General features: G+C 39.2%; 1 protein-coding gene across 3 annotated transcripts in view; it reads right to left on the bottom strand.

Annotated features, from left to right (window-relative positions):
• Window positions 1-772: 772 nt before the first annotated feature.
• The window catches only part of LOC111871017 (ubiquitin carboxyl-terminal hydrolase 3), a 48,886-nt gene continuing 34,630 nt past the window's right edge, over window positions 773-15,028 (bottom strand). The window contains exons 7-11 of one of the 3 annotated variants that reach the window (XM_033754062.1): window positions 13,658-13,811; window positions 9,811-9,929; window positions 5,926-6,119; window positions 4,200-4,240; window positions 773-2,081 (exon numbers count right to left, since the gene is read on the bottom strand). In XM_033754062.1, the coding sequence (XP_033609953.1) occupies window positions 1,957-2,081; window positions 4,200-4,240; window positions 5,926-6,119; window positions 9,811-9,929; window positions 13,658-13,811 (633 nt within the window). In that variant the 3' untranslated portion in view covers window positions 773-1,956. The remainder of the gene's footprint in view (window positions 2,082-4,199; window positions 4,241-5,925; window positions 6,120-9,810; window positions 9,930-13,657; window positions 13,812-15,028) is intronic. The other 2 variants (XM_023863730.2, XM_033754063.1) reach the window with 2 other exon arrangements.

Here is a 15,028-nt window from a genome sequence, read left to right as displayed (position 1 = left end):
CTGCCCTATGGCTCTGTAATTTTAGTTTGTGGCCAATCAAAGTAAATGTTTCCATTAAATAAACAGGTTATGAAAGATACTGCTTTTTCTTTTTCTGTTCACAAATTTTGAAATGACAGTCTTAACACAAAAACTAAACATCAATGTGAATCAAAATCCATTTATCAAATAATAAATGAAACTTCCAAGGCTGCACAAGTCAAGAAAACTCACCAGTCAGTAATATACACTTATAATCTCTATTCTTAACTTGCACAGACCTCGTCTGTTTAATAAATAAATACACAGACATTCATCTCATAACTTGAGGCCTAATTACCACCTAATCACAGGGCAAGACACCAACCAGTTGGAAGCTTCTCTTAGACAATTAACATCCTACTGCAAAATCCAACTGGACATTCTGTCCACATGTGAAAAATGTTATCAATATAACTGTTTTTAAGTTACCTGATATTACAATAGCAGCTGGAAGCGGTGTCCAACATCCAAATTCATTTCACACTGATGTAAAAAATTCTGTGGCACAATGAAATTCACCTTTCATGATTTTTGGAATAACATCATAGATTTTGAACTGTGAAGCTTCCGAAATGCATTATTATTCTTACCAGGGTGGGACTGAGTCCACTCGGTACTGCAGCCACTACTGCCCTACTGTACCAGCCCAATTATAGATGAAGGTGATTGTGGAACAACTGTGGAATGAAGATTGGCAATGGAAACAGAAGTACTCAGAGAAAACCTGCCCCAGTGTCACTTTGTCCACCACAAATCCCATATCACCAGACCTGGGTTCTACCCAGGCTGCCATGGTGGGAAGCCAGTGACTAACCACCTGAACTATGGTGTGGCAAAATGCACTCATTATTTCTGAAGACTTTAAAATTTCCTCCAAGACAAAAACCACACATACCTGTACCTAGGTAAAATGAAGGAAACTGTGCTCTAACAATCATTTGTTCATCACCTTATGTTCCTGCATACTATCTGCTCCTGCTGGATTCTTGCTTGGCTTACTGTTCAACTGTGAAGATGGAAGTGATATCTTCCCCTGAAATGTTGAACATCCTCTGAACTATATATGGTGGGAACCCAGATGACATACTCTTCACAGTCACTGATGTGACAGCCTCAAATCCAACAAACTTGTAATGACTTATGCTGCCAATCTTGAGGATGGCTACAGTGACACATGACTCATGCTGTCATGTTCTCTGGAACTGAATGTGTATGGTTTTGTACCTCAAGAGAAACTTGAAAATGAAGGTCTACAGAAATAATCATTACTCTTGATGTTTTACAGACTGACATTCAGAATGTTAGCCTAGAAATCATGAAACATGACACTTAACACGTGTCACAGAATTTGTTAGCCAGTGTGAAATGGGTTCAGTGCTAGAAGATGCCATTTTAGGCAGGTATTGTAGTAACAGTTAAGTAGTTTTCTAGCTAAACAGAACTTCCAATTGGATTGTGCAGTATCTGATATATTATAATTTGAGAGACGAAACCCAGTGGTCATCATCATCTAGCTCAATGATCAGGCAGTAATAAAGGTAAACAGAAGGAATGAACCTTTCTGTATATGTAAAATTACACCACAGAAACATTCATTTTACATCATATTCAAATTAATAAATTGATTACAATGTCAGAAATTTATGCTATATAAAATGTCTGAAATTCAAATTTCCTAGTGAAAACAAAATTAGAAAATACCAGCAAATAAGGAATGCATAAGATTTTTTTTTTTTTAAATTTCCATCTATACAAAGCACAGCAACCCCTCATAAAATAAATGTATCCCAGAAGTACGCTTCAAACTTAACGTAACCTTTGTATTATGACGTTAAGTTAGTTAGAAGGCTCAGTTCTTAACTGCAGCCTCCACAAATGCGGAAATCTCTAACTACACTGAGATGCAGCATGATTCCAGGTGCTATGTCCAAGTTGTCACGAGTTCAGATGTGGCAGCCTGAACTCTCGGCGAATGTAAAATAGAATGTATGGCTTGCATTTGGCCACAACCTCATCTTCTGTTGGGCGAACTGTACTGTCATTGAAATGGAACCACTGACCTGAGGAAAGAGCATCTGTCATCATTTAATAGGAACAGCAAATAATTCCACCCACCATCCATTTACTGAAATGTGCCAAGGAAACTTCAAAGCCATCTAACATTAATTATAAAAGGCGAAGAATTATAATCCCACTTATGGTAAAGATGTCCCTGCACTTAACTAATCAAGCACTAAGGTGTATGGGGGAGTGGATGTAAAGACCCATATTTTCTTGATCTTGGCACTAACTGGAGGTGAGTGGTCAGCTTCACGCCGCTTTACCCCCAAGGAAAAAGCCCCAGGTACCCATTAGAGAGGAGGCTGGGTAGACCACAGAGCCAGTCTGGATGAAATGGAGAAAATTCTTGACCCTGCTGGGTCTCGAACTCCAACCCCTTGGCTGTCCAGCCCGTAGCCAGTTGCTATACTGACTGCACTATCCCAGCTCTCATAATCCCATTTACTGTGAAGATTTACACCACATCCAATGTCACTGTGAGCACTGTATTTTCCAGTAATAATTATTAATTAAAATTTCACGAGGAAATTGTTAAAAACAATCATCACAAAGACAGTAACATTTGTACTAGAAAACTAAACTTGTTAAAATATGTGCTAAAGGGTACTGCTATCTAGATGGAGTGTTGTACTAACAGGGCATCACAGTGGTCACTGTCTAATTCACCATTAAACATCATGTACATTTCTTCTGAGCCACAATTTGACCAATCACATGACAGAAGGTGGCTGAGTGATCTGGCCCTCACATATAAAACAGACACTGAGAGACATCCTATAAATTTTACTAATAGCTGTTATAAAATGTTTTCACATGCATACTCTGCAATCTCCCCTTGTATTAAAACACAATTAACATCATTCTGAATCATATCAAATGCAACAAATGGGTAGAACTTTCAAAATAAATAGTTCACATCTCTAGCTAATGTTTCCAAAGATAATCTCTCCACTGCTCCACTCTTCTGCATTCAAACACAACTGCAATCAACATGTACGAGCATGCTATCAATTTCAGAAGGTTATTTTTGGCAATGGCTGAAACTGCAATGCAACTGAAGCGTAAGTACCTCTTCCTGCCATGTGGTGATCTTATTCATGAATAGTAACAAATGACTTTTAAAGGATGTAATAAACTGAGGATTACAAGCCCTAGGCTTTGATATACAGAGAAGACAAACCTATGTCACCCAAACTTTAACAGAGGTCAGGGAACAAACTTCATGGCAAAGTGACTCATGTTCAAATTTGCTGTTAAGATCTCCTTGCAAACTCCATAACTGATCCCAACTGGTGTCTGCAAAGTCGAGGATTGTTCAGCGACAGTCTTCATGGAGGGGTTCTCAAATTTTTTTCAACATTTTCTATCATTTTGCTGGTCCTTGGTCACCCTGAAAATCGGTCATCTTCAACTGGCACCAAACTGGCCTTGAAACATGAATGCTATTCAAAAACCACTGTCCGATTTAAAGAATGTTCTCCAAAAGCCTCACAAAGAATTTCAATGGTTTTGTTAGCGGATTTACCGAGCTTCAAGCAAAAGTTTATGCAGATGCATTGCTCAATTTTGCCATCCATCGCAGACAAAACGAAAGACGGAGTCCAAGAAGCACTTGTGTAAAAATAGTACCTGTTCGCAGCAAGGTGTCATGTGGCAGACTGATGTACTTGGCTTGTGGAAGTGTGACCTTAACCTCCCCTCTCATCTTCTTTCACTGAGGCATTTACAACAATAACAGTCCAGGAACTTTCCGATACACCTTCTATTAGTTTCCATACTGTGCCTCACATGTTCTCTCTTGATAAGAGTAGTGCTGCCTTGCCATCTAAAAGTCTGTCTGTTATGACTTCGGTTATTTGGAGCCCTAGACCCATTCCTAGTTTGCTTGTGTACTCCTATTCTGATATATTTGTGTTTAAATTATCTTCTTTGTCGATATCCCAGCCCACCACCATGAAGCTTGACACTATGGCAAATTCAAGATGAAAGCGTGAGGCTTCCTTCACATACAGCAGAAAAACACAAGTTCACACGGAAGACATATAAAAACAAAATATGAATTTTGCTTTTGCTTAAAAAAATAGGTATGGAAAGGGCAAATTATATATGTAACCTACCATCATTGATTGCAAATGCTGTGTAGTGACCAGATCCCGCCCTGTAAGAAAGGAAGAAACTGTAAGTATATCACTATACTCCAAGAGACCAAATATCATTCTAATACTGAGTGACTGAGGACTGCAAGAAGAAACCAAATTAGTGTATGAAGACTGACAAGTTATTTGCTACTGCTATATTTGGTACAAAACTTAATTTAGCAGAGAAGATTCAGCGCTAATCAATAAAAGGAATAAAATGGAGATTGCATATGAGGTTCTCACAGCAGTCACTGTGAATATTATTATATACTGCCTACTTCTTATTGGCTAATCGCTTGGCTTATTCTTCTACTGAAGTTGAAGGATGTATGCTCCTCAAAATACAGAGCATTATACCCCAGAAAACAGTGCTCTTCAGAATAAAAGAAAAATTACTGTCATTTGAGATGTGATGCCATGCAGCACAGGAACAGACTGCCCCCATCTTCAGGACAGAAGCTGGAGGCAGCATGTTACACTAAAATGTCAGTAAACATCATGCTATATAGCATCACACTGCAGCTGACAGCAGCCTTCACTGTCACGGCCAATCTCACAGAATAACAGATCACAATGTACTGCCTGAATTGAAACAAACGAAATCAACATGCAAACCTGGAGCACTCTACATTTTAGGCATATGTGAGAATTACTTTTCCAGTTTGAGATGAGTATTTTTTTTTAGCAGACCAACTTTTCACTGTAATCACAATTCATAACACTCGCCATGTCCTCACAATGCACCAAGCTGTACTACATGTCCCTTCTGATACCAGATTTTTTTCTATGAAATTTTTTAAAATTTAATAAATAAATTCTAGGGCCATGTCTGCTTTCATCATGGACAGAGAAAAGGAAATAAAGACCGATAATGCTGACAGGGTGATTTGCGCTAACATTGCCAACCACCATGATCCCTATAGACCAGGTAAGGAGACGTGAAGAATGATTTAGTAACTACATTGTTTGGATAAGGGTGCTCAAAACGTTTTAGTGGTCATAAGGTTCAGAGAAGAGGTGATGAAAAAGATTTAGTGCCCACTGTGCAGAAGTAAATGGGTTGGGTAATGTGGGTGTTCAAGAAAGGTGGGTGAGTAACAAGTTTTGTAGACTGAACATTTTTCATAACAAAATAATGCGAGTGTTTTGTTATTTCAATGGCTTCCTTGATTATATGGGGGTAGTAAATCTCAATGCTGATATAATACTATCATTACTACAATATACAAAACAGTCAATACACAATATGAATGTTCACTTACATTAAACAAAAACTATTTCCTCTGCATAACATACAATTAAAACACAGTATTTAGTGGTATTCTTTTGCCCAATATGTATCCATGCACTCACAAATCAGCATATCGATAACCCTATCAAGCTGAGAAATTACACAGCCATTAAGTAAGCAATATTCTCTTGAATGCACAAACACTGAAATAAATAGAGCAAATACATACTTATACATCTTATAAAAAACAACAGACAATGCAAACACCCTCTCCCCAAAAGCCTTGGAACCAAACAAGTTGACAAAACTCAAGAGATTTTCAGTTCTTAAAGTGAGATGAGAAAATGAAACTTGTTACAAGTATATGAAAACATTCAAATAAGAGCCTTCTATACGTGACACTCATATGTAATGGTACTACTTTCAGGATAGTGGAATGATGTGTATTATCATGTAAGATACAAATTCACTCACCCTGAACCATGATGGACAATGACAGCTGCTAAGTCATAAAGATTGCTTCCCATCCCTGAGCGCCGAGTTTCATGTAATGAGCTTAAGACAAACTGTGACATATCAAGCGCTGTGACTGGAAATGAAATGTGCGTGTCTATCTTTGTGCGTAATGAATTCTGCCATCGAAACCTTTTGAGATGTAGACACAGCACCTGAAAATAAGAATAATGACATATGGAAGCTGCTTAAAAGAGAAGCATGCAGCCCATACCCAAGAGTGGATGGATGAATTGAAACTGAAGACAAGTCAGAACATTACTGTGAGAGCCAACTTGCTTAAACTTAATGATTCTTTGGGAATCAACTGATTTGAACCCGACAGCAAGGAAAACCTTATATGGAGAAATTTAATATAAAAAATATTGATTTTGGATCAGTGAAACTGAATGAGGGAAAACCTTTTATCTAGGGCCATGTTTTCTGTATAGAACATCTCAAATAATGACACTTCTGACTTATGTTTGGTAGTGCCTGACTGAAACCTTTGCCATGACATCAACCATTCTGACTTAGTTTCTTGTTGCTTTCTTCAACCCCTTTAGGCAAATTCCAGAATAGTGCTTTAAAGTATTTCCAATTCACAAGCATTCAAACATTCAACACTACACAGTATGATATACGGACAGTGTTGTTAAACAACTACAAATGAACAAAATAAACACAACACTTTACGAAAGACAGTAGAAGATACTATTACACAAATCATATAAAGTAATGCCTATAAAATCACAAATGTCCCATCAGTTTGTGTACCAAATTTTCATTTGCCTTTATTATTTCACCAAATATGACAAACACTAAACTGAAAATAATATAAATAGAACTGTTTAATTCTGCTATAAAAGTATGGACATTATGATACCTGATATAATATTTCTTTTGCCAAGTAGAAGCTTAAACAGACAGCTCGCTGTGATTATGGTCTGCAGAAACTTCGCTTCTTGGCTAATTTACTACCCATGGATGGCACGTTATAGGCATTATAAAAATGAACCTCTTTTCAGTTGGCTGATATTTTAAAAATTGTTCAGATCCCACCAACACATTCCCTCCAGCTTCTTTCATAAAGGTGCATAAGATATGCTAACGGATAAAATTTATAAGCTAAAAATTACAGTAAACTCCTGGTTACCTGGTATCCAAGCATCCAGGATTCTTGTGGAACTGCCAAAGGAAATTTTCTGTTTTTATAAAGTTACTTCAAAGCAAAGCTGTGATGTGCTATTTTCACCCACCATGCAACAGTTCTCTAAACTGCCACTTGCAGCACTGCCTGCCATCCACCATCAAGGAGGTACCATAATTACAGCAGAGGCTAGCTGAATTTGTGACTGCATTACAGTACATCTGAAATCTTTCACCCATCACTTGGCTTTGTTGCCTGTGAGGATTTCCACAAGAGAACTAGAGCCACACTGTGTTGTTCTGACTTTGTACTGCATATCTGTATGAGTTATTCTCATGCAACCAGCATAAACAATTTCCCCACATGAGGGACAGCCAGGAAATTATTGTGACTGGAAACATTAAGCTAGTCAATGTCCAAGTATAAGAACACGGCAGTTCAGTTTACTGATTATTTTCTCCTACATTACAAAAATAATTTGCAACAAAATACATTCCATCACATTCAATCCATATAAATAAAAACTGTCCATCTCTTCATGTCAGAGCAGACAGCAGTTCTGTTCTGATGCAGTTAACAAACCCTTGAAAGATTGTTTGTGTTCCTCACTTTCATGTCAGAAACTAGATTCTTGGATGAGGGTGAACATCTTTAAGGCAGACATGGTAAGAAGTGTAAGCACAAATATGCAGACAAAGAAGTCTCAATGTTCGAAAGGAAGGTTTCATATCAAAAACAGTATCTTAACTTCAATAATACTGAAGTATCCTGCCTTCTGGGATGTGACTCTGTGTAATTCATTTTGTGGGTTATTTTAAAAAACCTTTTAGAAGTTTGACTATACAGCATCAAACAGCAGAGTGACATATGAATGATGTGGAAGAAAGCTGTCAAGGTATAATTTAAGATACTATTCGGATATCTACCTGAAGAGACTGGCAAAAACTACATAAAAGCCTCAGACAGACAGGCAGCCAGTCACTGATCCAGATTAAAACCAAGCATTTCCCAAATGTGAGTCTGAAGCATAACTGCTACACCAACCAGTTTGATGATGCCNACCAGAGGCATTGGAAACTACTTGGGCGGGAAATGTGTTGCCTGATTTTGCTCAGAGGTCTCCTAGAGACATGAGGATCTTTTACGTGCCATAAATCTACGACATGGGACCCACGGCTTAAAGTCCCTCCCGGAAGACTTGTTCCCTGAATTTTTCTGCCCTTAAAAATTCCACGGCCTCCGCCGGGTTTGAACCCACGTACCTTGAGTCGCGAGGTGGGAACGTTACCCCTACACTACGGAGGCCGCTATGTAATTTGGCATATAATGTAACAGATTTGATCAACATGTTGCCAGGCAACAGCTCTGTAAACACGAACAGAGGCAACATTAGAAGGGAAACTGTGTTTGCCATGCGGTCCGCACCGAGTAAAAGCATGGAAATATATATGAAGTCTATTGCCAGGCAACACAGCTGTAAACATGCATCCAATTGGAGACAGTGTTTTCCATGGAGTCTGTGCAAATGAGTTATCTTAAAAATCTCAGTAGAAAATAAGGGGCTCGACACCAAGACAGACAGACTGACTGACCGTCAGTCATAATGTGACTTTGACTTGAAAATAGCCAGGGGAGGTTTGTTGACCTGTGAAGACTTAAAAGTGTGTGATTAGAAGGCTTCATTTATGTGTAATACTTGTAGTGTGTGATTCAGTGAGACTGTTAAGGTTCCTAAGTTTTAATTGTGGTACCAGGAGAGGACCAGTGTGTGTAAATCAGTGACAGGGCTGTATTTAAATGTGATTAAGAGAACTTGTAACCAAAGTGCTAATAAATCCAAACATCTGAACTAGAACCCGTCATTTTCATCACGCGTACCACACTACATGCAACACACTGGTCTCAGAAATTGGCGGCTTGTATTGTTCTGGATTCTTCAACAGTGGTTATGACCATAAATACGTGACAACTGGTATTAGAAGTGGTACAGATTGGATCAGATTGATCAGATTATTGGATTTATGACTGTATCATTAGTTACATCAGCATATTATGGAAACACAACAGATGGATGGTGGAACTCCTATTGGCCAGAATGAACACCAGTATAAAGAAACAGATGCAAGAAATGATGGCAAGAATAGAAACCAACCAAGCCAAACTAAGGCCCAAATGGGAAGCCAACTGAACTGGGAAAATATACAAACAAAAACAACTACACCATGCAACCACCATTTACTGTTCCTCAACTTAAGGATTTTCTTCATTTAGTACTCAACTTCAATGATCCACAGTCAGTGATCTAAGCATCAAGTTAGCCCCATTTAAGATTTCATTTAGTTTCACGTTCAAAACCAAAGTCCCCCACAAGCACTTTGGATAACTGTGTTATCACAAGATAAAGCACATCAGTGTTGCCAGCTTGTCCACATATCTGAGAGTCTCATTTTCTCCTCAGCACTTCATTAATAACTTTCAACTTCAGCTGGTTCACTATCAAATTAATTAATTACACCAAACTGAAATACATGTATCTTGTATACCAACAACCAAAGAATGTTAAGGTTTAATTTGCAAATGTTCTTTCCCAAAGAGCAACATAAAAAGCGTGCACACCATATAGGAAGTTCTGGGATTTAATCCATGATCCACCTAGAAACTGTAAGGAAGATATGCTATGATTGTACAGTATCAGCAACTGTTCCCATTCGACTCACATTGGGCAGTCTTCTAATCCAAAATCGCTTAGTAGACCTCTGTTTACTCTTGCAGTTGTTGCAGTAGTATAATTCAGTTTCCGCTAATTCCTCCACTTCAATGAAGCTTGTCAGGCAGTCTGCAACATTAAAACCCTCGTATTATAGATGAGCCAAATTAAATGACAAAAATATCTGTAGAATATGTAAACATACATACAGTGTACATATACATGAAACAGAGGAGCACTTTTTAACCCATTAGTGTGGTTAAACATAGATGTTACCTTGGGCACTCAATTGCTCTATCTATGGTTTAACGTATACTATATGTCTGGCTGTAAGTTTAGTTTTTCTGGCCTGTAAACAAGGAATAAATACATTGAGTGTGATGAGGACTGCAGTGACCTATTGTGAAATGAAATAACTCTCTGTTCATGTACCAATAACCTTGCAGTTTCTGCAGCTGACCAGGTGAGTCCAAATATAAATGAGCCCTCAGAGTGATCATGGCCAGACTGTCAAAGAGTTCTGCACTCACAGAGCTTGAACAAGTTCTGAATGTAGTTCTAAACAAAATTATTCGTGACTTTAGTTCAGATGATGAGAGTTTCAGTGAAAAATTCACTTTTATTACCTTACTTTCCTTACTTTGAAAACATGAAAGTAGGCTTATGAGATCACTTTGCTGTCTGTATATCCCTCCCCCACCAACTTTTGAATGCCAGAAACAGTTTTTATGAAACTTGATATGTACAAGGTGGTTCAAATATGACCGGGACTGATTTGTGTGTAAATACGCCGCATTGCGCAGCAGCTGTGAGACCTTGAGAGAGTGAAGTCACAACCTCCACCCTCCCTCCTGTTCGGGTTAGAACCTGTTCTGGCCTGTCTGGGAGTTGCTAGAGTGATGAGGGAACAGAAGGTACAGCGGAGCGTGGAACAACGCATTGTGATCAAATTCCTCGTTGGAGAAAAAGCTGAAATTCACCATAGACTCCAACGACAGTATGGGGAAGAGTCTCTCTCACGGACCCGTGTGTTTGAGAGGTGTAAGTGCTTCGGAGAGGGCAGAGGGCGCATGGACAATGAAGCGCGTGATTGTTGGCCGCGAACATCCATCACTGAGCTAAACATTGATCGTGCATATGCGCTTATTAGTGAGAATAGGCACATCACTATCAAGGAACTTGGAGCAATGCTGTCCATCAGTGTTGGTAGTGCAGAAGACATTGTGAAATACTACCTGCAATATCGCAAGGTGAATGCACGGTGGGTACCATGCACTTTGATGGACGTGAACAAAACGGTGCACATGCAAGCTGCCAGTTGTCTCCTACAGCAATTTGAAGATGAAGGTGATGCATTTTTGAAGTGTATAGTGACCACAGATGAAACGTGGGCGCACTACTTAATTCCCAAGACCCAGCAGTCATCATGTGAGTGGTGGCATAGCAGTTCTCCCAAAACCAAGAGTGTGGAGGAGCCGTTCGGCAGGAGAAGTGATGGTGATGTTCTTCTGGGACTGGCAGGGGGTTATCCATGTAGACTTTCTGACAGATGCCAGAACAGTCAATGCAGCTTATTAGTCACACCTCCTAGCAACAGACATGAAGGAAAAGTTCCAATCCAAGCGGAAGACAGGTGGAAAGCAGGTAGCCTTCCTTCAAGACAATGCACACCCCCATACGGCCAAAACAACGGAAATCCTCCGGAAACTGAAATGGAACCTTCTGACACATCCATTGCACCCTCCCAATTTGGCCCCAAGTTATTTCTACCTGTTTGGAAGGCTCAAATCAGACTTGAAAGGCATACGGTTTGTGGACAACGCCGTCATCCAGACTACTCGGAAGTGGATACGCCTCCAACCACAAGCCTTTTTTGAAAAGGGCATCAGGATGCTTCCAGAATGTTGGAAAAAATGTGTTGACTCCAGAGGGGAGTACGTTGAAGACTGACATATGCAAGTAAGTGTTCGGCAATTATGGTAAAAAAAAAAATTAGTCCCAGTCATATCTGAACCACCTTGTATATCAAGGCAAATGACCCCATCTCAGCAGCCTACTACATAAATCCCTCCCATCAGTCTGTGTATCCCCCCCCCCTTATTGTTGCTAGGCAATGGTTCAGCAGACACATTCTGCTGGCAGCAAATACACAAGCAACAGATGAACTGATGGAGGCATCGTTTTCTATATGATCTGTGTCATATCACATACCCCTTCTCATTATTAGGCAACTGCCTAGTAAACAAAGAATTGTCAGAGGTATCGTTTCCTATGAGGTCTGTGTCATATCAAAGGAAAGTATACAATCAGCTATTATCAGAACTTCTTGTACCTGACATGCTACAAAGTTATGAAAAATATATTTATTTTACAATAATTAAATGGGTATTTAAAAAAAAAAGTATTACCACAGGCCATTCACAACTGTGTTACTTAAATGCCTGTGTTGAAGGGTTAAACATATGTGAGATCAGAACATAACAGGTGAGTACAACTTGCCACACTAGATGGAAAACAGTTTCACAGAGCCAGAAGAAACAACAAAAGCAGAGAGTTCTAGAAAGAACATGCTCTATACATTTCTTCAAATACTGTCTACAGAAGAAGCCTAACAATGCATTTCTGGGCATAACAGTAACAATAATTCATACAGTCTGGCCCCACCCAGTCTCAAATGGAAGAAGGTTGCACGGCTATCAGATCTTCATTTCAACTCCAAATTTCATCTTATTACCAGTTTATAATTTTTAACACATATAAAATATTTCACACAGAATCTGTACACATGTTTATGATCTACCTCTATACCAGAACGTATTTTTCGAAGACTTCTTACCATACATTAATTTAGGTGCTCTAGACTGTATTATTTGCACCAGCGTCGCTCCCACCTCACAAGCGCGTGTCTGGGATATTGTCACTAATGGCAGCCTCTAGATGAATGATGGTCGGATCAAGTTTATTGAAAATCAGTTGATTTATTCAGAAATTAATCAGGGTGAGAGGTGGTGTCTGAGAAAGACACAACAGAAGTCCATATTTCCTAATGATGTAATGAAAGTAGGCTAATGGGGAATGAGTAGAACGCCCAATTAATGCACAGGTGTTCATAGGATGAGACCTATACAAGTTAGAATACTTCACTTGCTTATGCTTATAAATACTTTACAGAGTAATTTTACTAATTATATTCTTGTGGTGGGGTGAACCAGACATCCTTGGTACTTAGGCCTAAAGTGGGTCCACTGTATTAGCCTCAGACAACACATGAGAGGATGGAATTTTGGTAGAATGATAAGTGGCCATATACCATTTAAGTATTTGGGAAACAACCTCTCCCATTGCCACTATGCCTACCAAAAATCATCATGAACAGCTTTGGGATTGAACTTTACCCTCTGTGGTAAAAATCTGGCAACTAACTGCCTCAGCTATGGCACAGCCACAAAATATGAGTGAAATACTAATTTCATAATGCTGTGGGGGGAGGGGGCATTAACAAAAGTTGCATAGTTTTCATAGCTCTATCTACCATGTATTGTTTCCAGACCCAATATTAAGACAAGCTAGTGTTTATTAAACTCTCAGGGGGGGGGGCAGATTGCACAAAACCAAGCAATATAATGTTATGTAGTCCACTGACTAGCATTTCAGAGGAACATAGCTCAAATAATAAGCTGGGCTTATTCTTGTCCCTGAAGATGGAGGCAACATGTTCCTCTGAAATGCCAGTTTTCTTCCAATGGACTAAGCAGCATCACATCCTAAAGAACAGAATTCTTTATAGCTACCACTGTGAGAACCTCAAATCTTGGATATAATATATATTGGACATTTCATTAGCACAGATGCCTTACGAACTCTTTCCTGACCAGATATATTGCAAGGCGGTAGGGATTCTTCATTATCCTTCGTCTTCTTAGGAAGCTGAAACTTTTCTGGTATGTCCAATGAGAGATCAAGGAATGGATCATGCTTCTTGGACTCTGAACTGCAATTCAGACATCGGACCTGGAAGAGTTCAGAAACTTCAGTACTTTTACTCCATTTGGGTTATTAAAATCAAAGTGGACAGTATATGTTACAGATTTTCAAGTATATTATGACTTAACAGGTCAACTGCCATGTACCTACAGTGGGATTTCACCTGCTGAGTCAGCTAACCTTCCAAAAACCTTGATTTTGAACTTAATACATTCAAAAAGAGAGCTAGTGAAAAACAATAAAAAATCATTATGTAGGTTTTGACTATTTTAAGGTGTGACAACCTCAAGAGTTTCTCTGCAGTTGACATCAGTAAGAGATCACCAAAACACATCGCAAAGGGCCAACAAAATGCAGAAAACCTACTGTGAAGGAACATGATCATCACTAGAATTCACAGCAGGGTTCTAATCAACTGAAAAATTCTATTACTTTCAACAAAACATATTTTATATACTAGCATTTTAGCAAGACAACATAGGCACCTAATACATGTGAAGCATTTCCTTTGAAGTGTTGGTCAACTTCCAATAATGATCATCACCGGCTAAACAAGAAAAGGCCCCCTTTCATGGAATTCAATCCTAACTTTACTTACGATGGGGTACCCAAAAGAAACCGAACTAATTTTCTTGTGGGCAGAGCTTTTGTAGTACCGCGTTTTGCCGCTATGAGCGCATAGAGCTAACATTCCCGAGTCGATAAGCCGACTACCGTTGCTTCAGAAGGTAAGGACTAGTTTCGGCAGAGTTTATAGTGACAACTGTTTTGTGTGATCGTCGTTTTTGCAATGGCTGATTTTCGTGAACAGCGTGCAGTGGTGAAATTCTGCTTTTTGCTCGGGAAAAGTGGAACAGAAACTCTTGAAATGTTAAAAACAGCATATAAGGACAATGCTATGGGGAAAACTCAAGTGTTTGAGTGGTTTTCCAGTTTCAAAAATGGTGAAATGTCAATTGATGACAAACCTCGTTCTGGTCGTCCTTCCACGGCCCGAACACATGAAAATGTTGAAAAAATTCGTGAAATCATTAAGGAAGATCGATGACGGACCATTGAAGAAATTGGGGAGCTGTCGGGAGTGACTTGGAGCTCAGTTCAGCGAATTTTGACAGAAGATTTGGGAATGAAAAGGGTGGCTGCGAAATTCGTGCCACGACTGCTGACTGCTGAACAAAAACAAGGTCGCGTGGAAGCATGCTGTGCTTTGAAAGAAGAGTCCCGAAATGATCAAAACTTTTTTT

The sequence above is a fragment of the Cryptotermes secundus genome, unplaced genomic scaffold (assembly GCF_002891405.2).
Source record: "Cryptotermes secundus unplaced genomic scaffold, Csec_1.0 scaffold1606, whole genome shotgun sequence".
In the NCBI taxonomy this organism is placed as follows: Eukaryota; Metazoa; Arthropoda; class Insecta; order Blattodea; family Kalotermitidae; genus Cryptotermes; species Cryptotermes secundus.
This window is presented reverse-complemented; position numbering and strand designations above follow the sequence as displayed.